This window comes from Tenebrio molitor, chromosome 3 (assembly GCF_963966145.1).
Source record: "Tenebrio molitor chromosome 3, icTenMoli1.1, whole genome shotgun sequence".
Lineage (NCBI taxonomy): Eukaryota > Metazoa > Arthropoda > Insecta > Coleoptera > Tenebrionidae > Tenebrio > Tenebrio molitor.
The window spans coordinates 31,009,012-31,021,570 of NC_091048.1; the positions used below are offsets into that span (position 1 = coordinate 31,009,012).

The 12,559-nt window shown below is 37.6% G+C and overlaps 4 protein-coding genes across 8 annotated transcripts in view; 3 read left to right on the top strand and 1 right to left on the bottom strand.

Annotated features, from left to right (window-relative positions):
• Pax (Paxillin) overlaps positions 1 to 6,656 on the top strand; it is a 29,845-nt gene extending 23,189 nt beyond the window's left edge. For 3 of the 5 annotated variants that reach the window (XM_069041891.1, XM_069041892.1, XM_069041889.1), the window contains exons 5-8: positions 3,573 to 3,753; positions 4,424 to 4,804; positions 4,856 to 5,086; positions 6,196 to 6,656. In XM_069041891.1, the coding sequence (XP_068897992.1) occupies positions 3,573 to 3,753; positions 4,424 to 4,804; positions 4,856 to 5,086; positions 6,196 to 6,462 (1,060 nt within the window). In that variant the 3' untranslated portion in view covers positions 6,463 to 6,656. Of the gene's footprint in view, positions 1 to 3,572; positions 3,754 to 4,423; positions 4,805 to 4,855; positions 5,087 to 5,164; positions 5,546 to 6,195 lie in introns of those variants that run through there. The other 2 variants (XM_069041890.1, XM_069041893.1) reach the window with 2 other exon arrangements.
• Positions 6,657 to 7,046: 390 nt separating this feature from the next.
• LOC138126188 (tRNA pseudouridine synthase Pus10-like) lies at positions 7,047 to 9,308 on the top strand. Its single transcript, XM_069041903.1, has 7 exons — positions 7,047 to 7,362; positions 7,411 to 7,669; positions 7,720 to 7,856; positions 7,907 to 8,223; positions 8,491 to 8,685; positions 8,737 to 8,963; positions 9,014 to 9,308. Exons 1-7 carry the CDS (start codon positions 7,228 to 7,230, stop codon positions 9,205 to 9,207), a joined length of 1,464 nt encoding a protein of 487 aa, XP_068898004.1. The 5' UTR covers positions 7,047 to 7,227; the 3' UTR covers positions 9,208 to 9,308.
• LOC138126190 (DNA primase large subunit-like) lies at positions 9,273 to 10,601 on the bottom strand. The gene has a single exon (XM_069041906.1). The coding sequence runs from the start codon at positions 10,599 to 10,601 to the stop codon at positions 9,333 to 9,335; it is 1,269 nt and encodes a 422-aa protein (XP_068898007.1). The 3' UTR covers positions 9,273 to 9,332.
• Positions 10,602 to 10,682: 81 nt separating this feature from the next.
• On the top strand, positions 10,683 to 12,554 carry RtcB (RtcB RNA ligase). Its single transcript, XM_069041901.1, has 4 exons — positions 10,683 to 11,158; positions 11,211 to 11,524; positions 11,577 to 12,212; positions 12,266 to 12,554. Exons 1-4 carry the CDS (start codon positions 10,816 to 10,818, stop codon positions 12,491 to 12,493), a joined length of 1,521 nt encoding a protein of 506 aa, XP_068898002.1. The 5' UTR covers positions 10,683 to 10,815; the 3' UTR covers positions 12,494 to 12,554.
• Positions 12,555 to 12,559: the final 5 nt, after the last annotated feature.

A 12,559-nucleotide genomic window follows, 5' to 3' on the forward strand; every position in this document is an offset into this window, starting at 1 on the left:
AAACGAGCTTCAAAGCATGCCATCGGGGATTCTTTATTGCATACATTTTGACCGTAGACATACTACCAGAGTTCTTGAGAGTGGTCCAATAAGAAAAAAATATTGTTTTCGTTTCTACGGTCTCTCACTGACAATAAAGAAATGCATAGCTAAATGCACTGCTAAATCGCCAGCTTATTTATAGATAAACTTAAAAAAAAAGTTGGTTAAAGATCGCCCTGTGTATGAGGGCGTTATTTAAAATTTTCCAGTTATATACGAGTAGTATATCAGAAGTTCAAACATTTCTTTTGGTAAAAAATCAATACTCTCTGTGGCTGTAAAAAACTAAATTATTTTCGAAAAGGCAACGTGTCATGGGAAACACAAACTTCAAAGGCCTCTGTTCGACGCGCGCCAAAAATTCATTCGTTTTGCAGTTTTTTTAACGTTTCTCACTCCATTGCTCGCGAACTAACCTCCAAAATAAAAAAATGTATTCTTTAAAAACTGAAGAACGATGATAGTTTCTAATTACAACGGTACATACTTTGTATTATAATTTTTGTGGAATAATAACTAAAAAACTAACGCGGCTATAAAATCAACACTATTCCCCGCCCGCGTACGTTGTCTAATACCTAAGACCCACCTAAAAGTTTTTACACAGTAATTTCCCAACAGTGAATCACCCTTTTTTCATATTATAAAATAAAACGCTTCTTGGAATAACGTTTATTTTACAAATACAAATACGTACACTCGTAAAGGTTAAATAAACTCAGAGAACATACATTGAATTATTCCAATCATTATAAATGATAAGTTGATAAATAATTTGAACTAAAGATACTCTAAAGTCTTCAATGTTTCCGTCTTCTAATTTTTTTTTTTTTGATGAGACATTGGCAAGATCCCTATACAATCCTTTACAATCTGAAAATAAGAATTTTCAGATCTTGCGGTGAAGGTAGAACGGTTGTTGAAAATAAGGGTAGGAAGAGTATTTCTTTTAAATAGATGAAATAATCCTAAATTTACATTTAACAAAAATATGTATTTCTTTCGATAAATGACATTTAACAATATCCCATGAGGTCGGAAAGTTTATCTCTCTTACATTATTATCAATTTTTATATAAAGGATGAATTTGAAATGCATCACAATACAGGTGTCCCAGAATGAACCAGCATAATTTTAATCACGAGCTACTGGCTTCATGTAGAACTCGGAAAAAATATTTAAAAAATTCTATGTCAAAAATTAAAATGACATTTAATTTTTGAGGTACAATTGTTTTTTTATTGCTTTTAGTCTTCTACGTTGTCCCACAATCTCGTAGGTTTTCGGCACATTTTAAAAATACACCCTTGTACATACATATATCATATTTTATAAAATGTACACCAATGCAGTTTCCTTGTTTTAAAGAATATTTCCTAGAGGTTACTTCGCAACGGTTTAGTACAGCTCGTTGAGATTTGGCACACAGTTAGAAGTGTTTAAATTCTATCATCTGAGATTTTTTTCAATTTTCTACCGTCATTTGGTTTGAAGATACAAGGCTAACTTGGTGTTTTTTAAATGGCCCGTGGGGTTAAATTTAACATTTTTGAAAAGAGTATTTTTTTTTAAATTCAGTATGTGATCTGTGGTTGCATCTCCGAACACTTCGAACTTGAAATCGGCTCCAGTTAGACATAAATCACACATGAGTTGACAGTGTCAGCTTGGCAGTTTAACGTCACTTTTACATATTTATTTTTGTTGCATTAATACGACAAAAAAATTCCATAACGTTTTGTTGATTATGTCTTATATTTATGGTACTTTTTTGTTTGTAAGCGTTATCACATAACAACAAAAAACTTTTTTGATTACTAAAATATATTTATTATGTATTATGTATGACCATTTAAATACATATGTGCAAGATTACGCATAATGTAGGTCTCTCTAAAAAATGATTTAAAAATACATTATGTATATATGTATTTCGAACACAATGTATTTTCTCTGAGTTCACATGTTATGTATTTAACTACATATTTATAAAATAAACGTTAATTCAAGCAGCGTTTCATTTTATTATTAACTTAATTATGCATTGAAGGAGGGTGGTTCACTGTTATTTGTATATTATCGGTAGATCTTCCACAACTGTTGAGCGCGGGAAACAATGCGATATGGGGAGTGATCGAGGTTTGCAGCTCGGAGGACTTGGAGATTTTGTGGTTACTTTAGATTTTTAATCACAACTCCGTTATTATTCTACCAAAATTATACAAGAATTACATTAGGTGTTAGTCTTTAAATGACACAGAATCAATCAAAACAGACTGAAATGAAATGTATTATATTTTCACCGAAGGATTTGTAAGCGAACTTTCCCTTTACTTAGATTTGGATTTGAATTTTTTGAAGGTTTTTTTTTGCTGGATTTTTTGATTCTCGCATTCGCACTTTGAAATATTTTAACAAACAACTTTAATGTATTTTGGTGAGAATATAAATCACAGCAAAGTTACAAATACTGATTTTTAGGCTTTTCGAAATGTTCAAAAATAATGTAATAGGTACATATGAGCGATTAAAATAATTTGTAATCGAGTCATCCATGGATTTGAATCCGTATGTCTTTTGCGATTGATATGTCGAAATCTAACCTGTGTTTCAAGCTGTATTTATTGGAGCGTGGAGTTCAAGTAACGACATAACTATGTACAATTTCGGATTCATGCATAACTCGATTAATTAATTTGATTGCTCTTTAGAATATGAACGATTCTCTTTTTCCGTGTTATGTGTAGCTGCGAAAATGTTCATAAATAGGTATTCGAATATTTTCTTCCTACTCTTATAAACACATTTTCGCGCTTCTCTTGTTTAGTAAATTAAACCTTGAAAGTATGCTCAAGCGCAGGTGAAGATGTTTCCTTACAAAAAAAAAACACTCCCGAATTGTCAAAAATAAATTAAAATTTGTATGAGCCACAAGATAGGTATACCTACCTCATCTTCGCATGAAGAAGTATTTTTGTAGGTAATTGTCTAAAAATCCAAAAGTTGTTGCAAAGGTTCAGAACAAGACTAAAGTCTCCAGAAGTCGGCATCAATAAAATACTCTGTAAAAGATTTGTTACTCTTAGATTCACAATAAAAAAAAAAAAACAAAAGATTTATACTGTTCTATCTGAATTTTTGGTGTGTCGTGCTTAACACGGGTTGAATTAAGTGGAAAAACTTGAACAAAATCTTAGCGACATACCTGTAGTTCGAGTCTATTGTTAATTTCAAATTTTTCACCTACTAAAAATAAATTTAAATTAGCAATTTTCTAGAGACCAAAAAATTTAGGGCCTATAAATTTTTTTTTTCTGGCTTCGGTTCGTTGACCGATCATTAAATGGTCAATCGTAAATTATTCTGACTGAATAATACGACCACTACACATCATTCAGCGCGCACTGATTTTTTGCGAAAGCGTTTTTTTTTTTCTTTTAATCCCAAACAAAAAATTAATGATGCGAAGACAAACCGTATCATCTTGGTTGTCAAATAAAACAGTTTCTCAGTTCGTGTTTTATTACAGAGATGTTTTCTACAGTGGCCCCAGAAAAGTGACGATAACAGTGAAGGAGACGAAAACCGAAACCGGTTATCCCGGTGAAACCGAACTGATTTCTTCTCATATCACCACCTCTACAGCTCCTGCGGCTTCCACCGCCACCAGAGAACTTGACGATTTGATGGCGAGTCTGTCCGGAATCAAGGTAAGTGATGATTTCTGTTTTACCAAACGACTTTTCTGTCATCGTTGTCTGATTGATTTATTCGTAAGTAATTTTTTATCTACCCTCTGACGTAAACAAGTTAATTAGTTCGAGAACGAGGAACGGAATATTCTCGTTTTTAGACCAAAGAGTTCCTACAAATTGAAACTTTTGTTATTGTTGTAGCGTAGTGGACGGGGGTCGGGCGGAAATTTAAAAATACGACAGAATCGTTATAAATAAACGTTAAGAATTAAAGTTAAGTATTAAAATATTGTGATGCGTCCGTTGCGGAGGCGTATTTTTAAACGGCACGATTTTAACCGTGATGTAAGGAATTATACGTAAAAATAATAACAAAGCGCCTTTTTCCCGTCGTAAATGCACCCGACGCGAGAAGAAACTCTGTGACATAATGAGTTCCCGCCAGTTCCACAAATAGCGCATTTTTGGGGAACGAGAGACGCCGGCGTCGGTCCGTCTCCGTCGCCCTCGCGGCGTCGGAGAGAGACGCCCGCGACACCGGGGAAGGGGTCAGCGTGGTGGGAAAACTTTACCTCGTCGCGAAAAAGCAAACCGTCCGTCAGTTTCCATCGAACTTCCGAAGATAGGTGGTTGGTCCTCATCGCTGCACCACCAACAACAGGGTTCTGATCTGGTCTGTTCGCAGGTCAACCAGGGCAACCCCCAACACCAGACGGTCACCGATTCTCAGTACGCGCGCCCCACCAAAGCCACCCAGTCGCAGAGCGCGCCGCCCCCCAAACAGAACCTCGATTCTATGCTCGGGAACTTGCAAGCGGACATGAGTCGGCAAGGAGTCAACACCAGCCAAAAGGGATGCTGCAGCGCCTGCGACAAACCCATCGTGGGGCAGGTGATCACCGCCCTGGGCAAGACCTGGCATCCGGAGCACTTCACCTGCACCCATTGCACCCAAGAACTGGGCACCAGGAATTTCTTCGAACGCGACGGGAAGCCCTACTGTGAACCGGACTATCACAATCTATTCAGTCCGAGATGCGCGTACTGCAACGGCCCCATTTTGGATGTAGGTGGAAGGTATCGACAGTCGGAGCGCGCTGATGGAATTATTTTTTAGAAATGCGTCACCGCGTTAGAGAAAACCTGGCACATGGAACACTTCTTCTGCGCACAATGCGGCAAGCAGTTCGGAGAGGAAGGTTTCCATGAGCGCGAGGGCAAACCGTACTGTAGGGACGATTATTTCGACATGTTCGCCCCGAAATGTGGCGCCTGCAACAGGGCCATCATGGAAAATTATATTTCTGCTCTGAATGCGCAATGGCACCCCGATTGTTTCGTTTGCAGGGTAAGTATCGGTTACAGGACGTGCAGGATTTACTACGAAAAAAGCGAAAGGAGTAGATATTAAAATGTTAAATCACAGGATTGCAAGTTGCCAGTACAAGGAAAATCGTTTTATGCAGTCGAAGGAAAACCGGTGTGTCCAGTATGTATCGGAAGGGAGGACGAAGAAGACGAATGAATCATGAAATGTTAATGCTTCTGATCCCCCCTCAAAAAAAAAAGAGCTTAAAATAATAGCCCCTTTTCCTATTAAGAACAAAGCCTTCTAAATATAAGTCTTGTATAAAGTATATTTTATTTGTATGATAACGAGATAATAAAGATTTATAAAAAAGAAAAACACAAAAAAATACCAAAAACGATAACAAAACTGGAGCAATTTTCTGCGCGCTTGTTGCGCTGCGTTGTTGCCCAGGTGAGACCCCTTTGGCCGTGTTTATTGGGTCAGTTGCCACACGTATACATCTTTCTACATCATATTTCGTTAGGATTATTTATAGGTTGTGTACCTACACGAAAGTATGAGACAAATTTATTAGCAATTCTGAAACTTTTGTCCGTCTCTTTTTATTTAATGGGTTGGGCCGCATGTGACATGCGTGCTCGATTAGTTGTGGAGCAAAAGCTGCCAAAAAATGAAGGCACTAAAATTCGTACATGATTTACGATCGATTTCGCTCCATTTTCCGATCATTTAAGGATTTCAGTTCGTTTAACGACTGCGAAAACAAGACTGCTCTATTACCAACCTGACACTAATGAAGGCATATTTTTTTTATTTTGACATTTATCATTGCAACTGAAGAAAAATACTAGTATTGGAGTGACTTAATTATAAGGAATGCCATAAATATCATTTTTCAATAAACAAAAAAGTGAAATGATCGCTGTGGTGTTCGTTTGTAATTAACTCGTTCAAGTATACATAAATATCGGATGTTTTTTTAAATTTCACCCCGTAGTAGGCGTTGAAGAGTCGATTGTGAACGCACCACTCGTGTAAAACGTAAGATTTTAAACAGCTGATCCGTAACCTGTATAGTGCGTTCACAATCGACTTTTCAACGGTGAAATTTAAAAAAACACCCGATACATTGTTGGATTTTTCAGGACTGCCGACAACCGTTCATCGGTGGATCATTTTTCGACCACGAGGGGCAGCCCTATTGCGAGACCCATTATCACCTGAAACGTGGCTCTCTTTGCGCCGGTTGCCATAAGCCCATCTCCGGCCGATGCATCACGGCCATGTTCAGGAAATTCCATCCGGAGCATTTCGTTTGCGCTTTTTGTTTGAAGCAGCTAAACAAAGGCACTTTCAAGGAACAAAATGATAAGCCATACTGTCATACGTGTTTCGATAAGCTTTTCGGTTGAAACAAGTCTTTCCCTCTTGTCCTCTCAACTATTTCAAGAATTAAGTATTGATGGAAGCCGACTTCCACTCTATACCTATCCATATTTTAGTAGCACATGGAGGAACTCAACTATATTTATATGATTAAAATATCTAAATGTTGGTTTCAAATAATTCAAGTAGGTTCGCTTAAAAACTATTATTAACTTTTTTTTTTAACTTTTACTGCCTCTTTCCATAAACAGGTAATTTCTTTGAATACTTTTTCTACAGAATATGATTACAGCACTTATGATTATGCACTTGTTGTACTTTGCATTTTATAACTTACAAGTTGCCATTTTATTTTTATACTTTAATAATAATTCTAATTGGTTGTTAATTCGTATTCTTATTGTTTTGTAACAAAATAAACTAATTTTATTATAGAATTTTAATGTAATATTTAATGTGTGACAAAAATAAAGTGATCATTAACTCAACCATTTTTTTAATCCAAAAATTCGAATAAAACAATGGTCCTGATACAAACAAATAGAAAAAAATCGATTCTGTTGCATGTTTGCACCGCACCGATAAAATTTTGTGAGGTTATAAAATCAACAAAGTGATTACAACAGTTTTTTAACGTGTTGAAGCGGGTTTTTCAATAATTGACTTCAAAACTAAATTATTACTGGTGACACTATTCGTTTGAAAAAGTGAGAAAAAGACCAATATATTCAATTTTTTTCCTACGTAACCTCACTTTTTCGCTAAAGTTTTTGTATTTTGCTCGGCTCAGGATGGCTTCAGAAGAAGAAATAAAATTATATAACGAAATAATTAGCAAAGGTTGCTGCAAACGTTGTGCATTGAGGTACTTAGGACATGGTAGGACGTTAATAACTTTCGACGATCCAGATATATGTTTGCTCAACGTAAGTAGAAGAATTTTATAGAACACGGTATTTACAAAAATCCTGCAGTTCGGTCACATATCTCCATTGGATGGCATATTCGAAAATTTTCAAAATAAAAAGATGAAGAAAAATCCGTGTGCAGTGTGCTTAGATTTGTTATCGGACCGTATGTTTGGCGAGCTGCTAGAACACCAAGAATTAAGCAAAGTTTCAGAGTACCTGCACGAGCACTTCGTCGCGTATATTACTTTCCCACCCTGTATATTATTGAGAGATCACAGCATGAAAATTCATTTGAAAAATGCATTTCCCAATGTTTTTGATGGTGATGGGGGAAGTACTGCTTTTCAAGCACACTAATAAAAAATGTTTTAGTAAGTAAAGTAATAAAAATAAAGCACGCCTGGAGAGACTCGATAGAAAAAAGGTTGTGCAAAGTTCTGAAGAAATCTTACAAACACCTTTCAAGACTTACAGTTCATTTCTACACTGAATATCTGCTGGAAGATGAAGTAAACTGGGATCAGTTCAAGTGGCACTATTTTTTAAATACATTTTGTAGGAACTGGCGGTTGTGCAAGACTGTGTAAAGCCTAGAACGCAGAAAAATAATATATTGAGCAGACATTGTGTTGAATCTCTATTGGAGTCGATGCCAGATGAGGACTTTAATAAGTTGGTAAGAATACCGCCAGGAATACCGCTCTACGAGGTGACATTCAAAGAAATGAAATTTTTCTCCGAGGCGATACATCTTGTAGGCAATTATTGTAAATACTCTAGAGAACTGTACCAAATACCATTTGTAGTTGATGGTAAAATAGTTAACGGATATAGTATTGAAAACATAATCTTAGAGGCCCTAAAAAAAGTCGTGAGGTACTACTTACTCTAGATTAACGGTGGGCAACCCGCGGCACACGTGCTACTACTGGCACGCGGTCATAATATACTTACGCGAAGTAAAAACTTTTTTCCTGTTATTCGATTCAGATGAAATAGTAGGGCGGGGGTACATATGCATTATCTGTCAGTAGGATGAAACATAAATGAAAAAGTGGCACGTCAAATAAAGTGGCACTCGAGAACAAAAAGGTTGGCCACCGTTGCTCTAAATAAATGTTACTTGTTGCAATTGTTTAGCAGTTTTAAGGGGATGGTGTTTCTGGCATCTAGTTTTGACGACGCAAGCTTTCGGGTTTTAGGAAAAGGGAGAACTTTTTATTTGCAAATACAAGACGCCAAAGTGGATTCAATCTCTCATCAGCAATGCCGTACAATTGAAAGAATAATTAACGCTGCGAAAGGCTTAAGGGTGAAAAACTTGAAACAAGCAGACAAGTATAGGATTTAGTATTTGAAGTAAAAAGTGTGTATTTTTTTAATTTTTAGAAAAGACATAATGGTCACAATGGAGTCGGAACAGCAAAATCCGCGTTCATATAAACTGTTGTGCATCGTATACAAGTGTAAAAATGTAGATTATTGCGTAAACGCTGTAAACATGTACAGCAAAATCAGCATTCAACAAAAAACACCGGTAAGGGTGTTGCATCAAAACCGACCGTATAATTCCAAAGAAAAGAAAATTTATTACATAAAAGCCACGAAGATTAAAAGTGAGTCTGAAAATATTAATTGTCCAGAAATTGTTACGTTAACATCGTAGATAATTTACTTGAAATAGAATTGTGTGCGGAATGTGGGTTGTCCGTCGGCGAGTTTGTGAATGGCGACTTTGGAAGGACGAATCCTTCACTATGCGACATCATGAAGGCGAAAGTTGAACTTTTGGCAGTGGATGTTGTTGATTTTCAGTCAACTTTAGCGTGCGCAGCTGAAGAAGAAGATGTTGAAATCTAATACATTACACTAGGTGGTTCCCGAATAAGTTTGTTTAATTTATGTTTATCAATGAACAAAGAACGTAATAAAATACATATTTATTTACTTATTAACAATAATGTTTTATTTACAATAGTACATAACTAACTGTCTTCATCTGATTTAAACAAATCCTCAATGTCCACAACGCAAGATTCACAAAGTTTTTCATAATACTCGTTCGGATATGTAATTATACTGTGTGTTACATTCTGATGATGACACTGAAGGTACCGCGTGCACGCTTGAGTATATTTCTTTCGCCTTACTAACGCTACAATTTCGGCAATCTTCAAATTCGAAATCCCGTCGCTTTTCAATCTTTTTACCAGAACGTCTTCATCCCAGTGTTTGAATGGGCATCCGTGAATTTGATTCGTCGTTACGGTGCTTTTTAAAATCTTCGCACAGGCGTATGGAGCGTAATCGATCCTGCTTCCAACCGTTCCATACTGATGTTTAAACAAATAGGAATATTTCTTCCAGAACTGTTTTTCAGGCATAGTCTTCACGAATTCGCCGCGCCAAAGTTCTAACGCGTCTTCCAGCGAAAGACCCAAACCTTTCAAAAATAAACCGTACTGCATGCGCGAGAAGTATTTTAAGTGATGGGTTTTTCGTAAAGTTTCGTGTTGGAATTTCATGCACAGGGGAAAATATTTAGACCTTTCATCCAGATCATCAAGCTCAATGTGATTACCAATCGAGCGATAACCATGTGGGTTGCCAAGGTTCAACATCGACAAAATTGTTTTTAACTGATCATCGCAATTTGATATAATCATTTTTTTAATGTGAATCAAAGATTCTTTGAGACTAATTTCTAGTTTATTTAATAACCAATACACAATTTTATGGGCGGGTATGTAGATGTAACCGCCACACAAAGGATATATTCTCTTCTTTAGTAGTTCTGGGACTTCTGTAAATTTAAATTTGTACCATACATGCCTGTCAAGCTTCAAAGAAGCTTTTACATCATCACTGACGGCGGGAAAAATGAAATTGTGTTTTTCCATAAATCTTCGTTTTTCATCAGATCCCATTCTATTAAATCGTATTTGAAACCACATGAGTTCATTCTTAATGAAGAATAGTTCATTATTATTGCTGTATGCTACCCTCAGTACCCAGTGAGATAAATAATCCTTTCTTCGGGCTTCACAGATTCTCAAATTGTCATCTAATAATTCAATTAAAAATGAGTTTTCCATGCGCGCTTTTAATTCTTCATCCGTGAACGATTCATTGTTTTCAAACAGTTTATACAGTTTTAGTCTTTCATGAGCTATTTCGACAAGGTACATTACATTTTCAAAACCAACGGGTGGGTCTTGGTACATATTAACGTTAAAGTCGAAGTTTAATGTCATTTTGTGTATTTAAGTGGTGTTAAAACTTTAAATAATTGAACAAATAGTCATAATTTGATCACTTTCAAATTCAAATTAAATATTTGAGGTTATATTTATACCGATTTGACAACGTTGTGTTTACGTGAAGGTTAGAACAAGAGGAACTTGTCAAAAAAAATCCAAAAGCCGGTGTATTTGTGATTAGTTTTTATTGTTGTTATAATACAAGAAGATGGTTGTAAGACAATATAACCAGGAATTGGAATATTTGGAAAAAATCAACCCTTATTGTTGGAGAATCAAGAAGGGTTTCCAACCCAACATGAACGTAGAGGGTGTCTTTTACGTGAATCAAACCCTCGAAAAACTCATGTTGGAGGAATTGCGAAACGCGTGTCGCCCAGGAATGGCAGGGGGCTTCCTCCCCGGAGTCAAACAAATTGCAAATGTCGCCGCTCTTCCGGGTATCGTGGGTAAATCAGTTGGCTTGCCAGATGTCCATTCGGGCTACGGTTTCGCGATTGGGAACATGGCCGCTTTCGACATGGGCAACCCCGACTCGATAGTCTCTCCAGGTTAGTATCGCTCAAAATCCGTACATACGTTTCTTCCAAACAATGCGTTCAGGTGGTGTCGGTTTTGACATAAATTGCGGTGTCCGCCTCCTTCGTACCAACCTATTCGAGAAAGACGTCTTACCCGTTAAGGAACAACTCGCCCAAAGCCTGTTTGACCACATACCCGTGGGCGTCGGCTCCAAAGGCATCATTCCCATGAATGCCAAAGACCTAGAGGAGGCACTGGAGATGGGTATGGATTGGTCATTGCGTGAAGGCTACATCTGGGCAGAAGACAAGGAACACTGCGAGGAGTACGGGAGGATGCTGAACGCGGATCCGTCGAAAGTCAGCCTGAGAGCAAAAAAGCGTGGACTTCCTCAGGTACAACTTTTGGTAAATATTTGTGTCAGCATTAACATAGTTCGGTTGACAGCTCGGCACCCTCGGGGCTGGTAATCATTACGCGGAAATCCAAGTGGTGGATGAAATTTACGACAAATGGGCCGCCTGCAAAATGGGAATTGAAGAGAAAGGTCAAATATGCGTGATGATACATTCTGGTAGTCGCGGATTTGGCCACCAGGTGGCGACCGACGCACTCGTCCAGATGGAAAAAGCGATGAAAAGGGATAAGATCGAAACAAACGATCGACAATTAGCTTGCGCCAGAATCGGTTCGCAAGAAGGTCAAGACTATTTGAAATCTATGGCCGCGGCGGCGAACTTCGCGTGGGTCAATCGAAGCTCGATGACTTTCTTGACGAGACAGGCTTTCGCCAAGCAATTCAATATGGCCCCGGACGATCTGGACATGCACGTGATCTACGACGTCTCTCACAACATCGCCAAAGTGGAGGAACATATAGTCGATGGCAAGCAGAAGACGCTTCTAGTCCACAGAAAAGGATCAACTCGAGCGTTCCCTCCTCATCATCCCCTTATTCCTGTAGATTACCAACTGACAGGTCAGCCGGTTCTTATCGGTGGCACCATGGGGACTTGCAGTTACGTTTTAACCGGGACACAGCAGGGCATGTTAGAGACGTTCGGGTCGACGTGTCACGGTGCTGTAAGAGTGCGCTTTTTATTGTATTTTTAAATGATAATTTTGATAAAATGCAGGGTCGAGCACTTTCTCGAGCGAAATCCAGACGGAATCTTGATTACACGCAAGTACTTGCTAAACTGGACGAAATGGGAATTTCAATTCGTGTAGCGTCGCCAAAACTCGTGATGGAGGAAGCGCCCGAATCTTATAAAAACGTGACAGACGTTGTGAATACTTGTCACGCAGCAGGAATCAGCAAGAAATGTATTAAGTTGAGGCCTGTCGCCGTTATCAAAGGCTAAATTGAGTTGTTTTCGTTTTTTTTTTTCGATATTTGTTGTAAATAAAAACTTACGTGACAAGCTTTT

Bases quoted from the DNA above. Each gene is read 5' to 3' on its own strand.
- LOC138126188 (XM_069041903.1), top strand. From the start codon at position 7,228: ATGGCTTCAGAAGAAGAAATAAAATTATATAACGAAATAATTAGCAAA. The intron at 7,670-7,719 runs GTGATGGGGGAA...AAAATGTTTTAG, and splicing joins ATTTCCCAATGTTTTTGATG to TAAGTAAAGTAATAAAAATA. The intron at 8,686-8,736 runs GTATAGGATTTA...TTTAATTTTTAG, and splicing joins AACTTGAAACAAGCAGACAA to AAAAGACATAATGGTCACAA.
- RtcB (XM_069041901.1), top strand. From the start codon at position 10,816: ATGGTTGTAAGACAATATAACCAGGAATTGGAATATTTGGAAAAAATC. The intron at 11,159-11,210 runs GTTAGTATCGCT...CAATGCGTTCAG, and splicing joins CGACTCGATAGTCTCTCCAG to GTGGTGTCGGTTTTGACATA. The intron at 12,213-12,265 runs GTAAGAGTGCGC...GATAAAATGCAG, and splicing joins GGTCGACGTGTCACGGTGCT to GGTCGAGCACTTTCTCGAGC.
- LOC138126190 (XM_069041906.1), bottom strand. From the start codon at position 10,601: ATGACATTAAACTTCGACTTTAACGTTAATATGTACCAAGACCCACCC.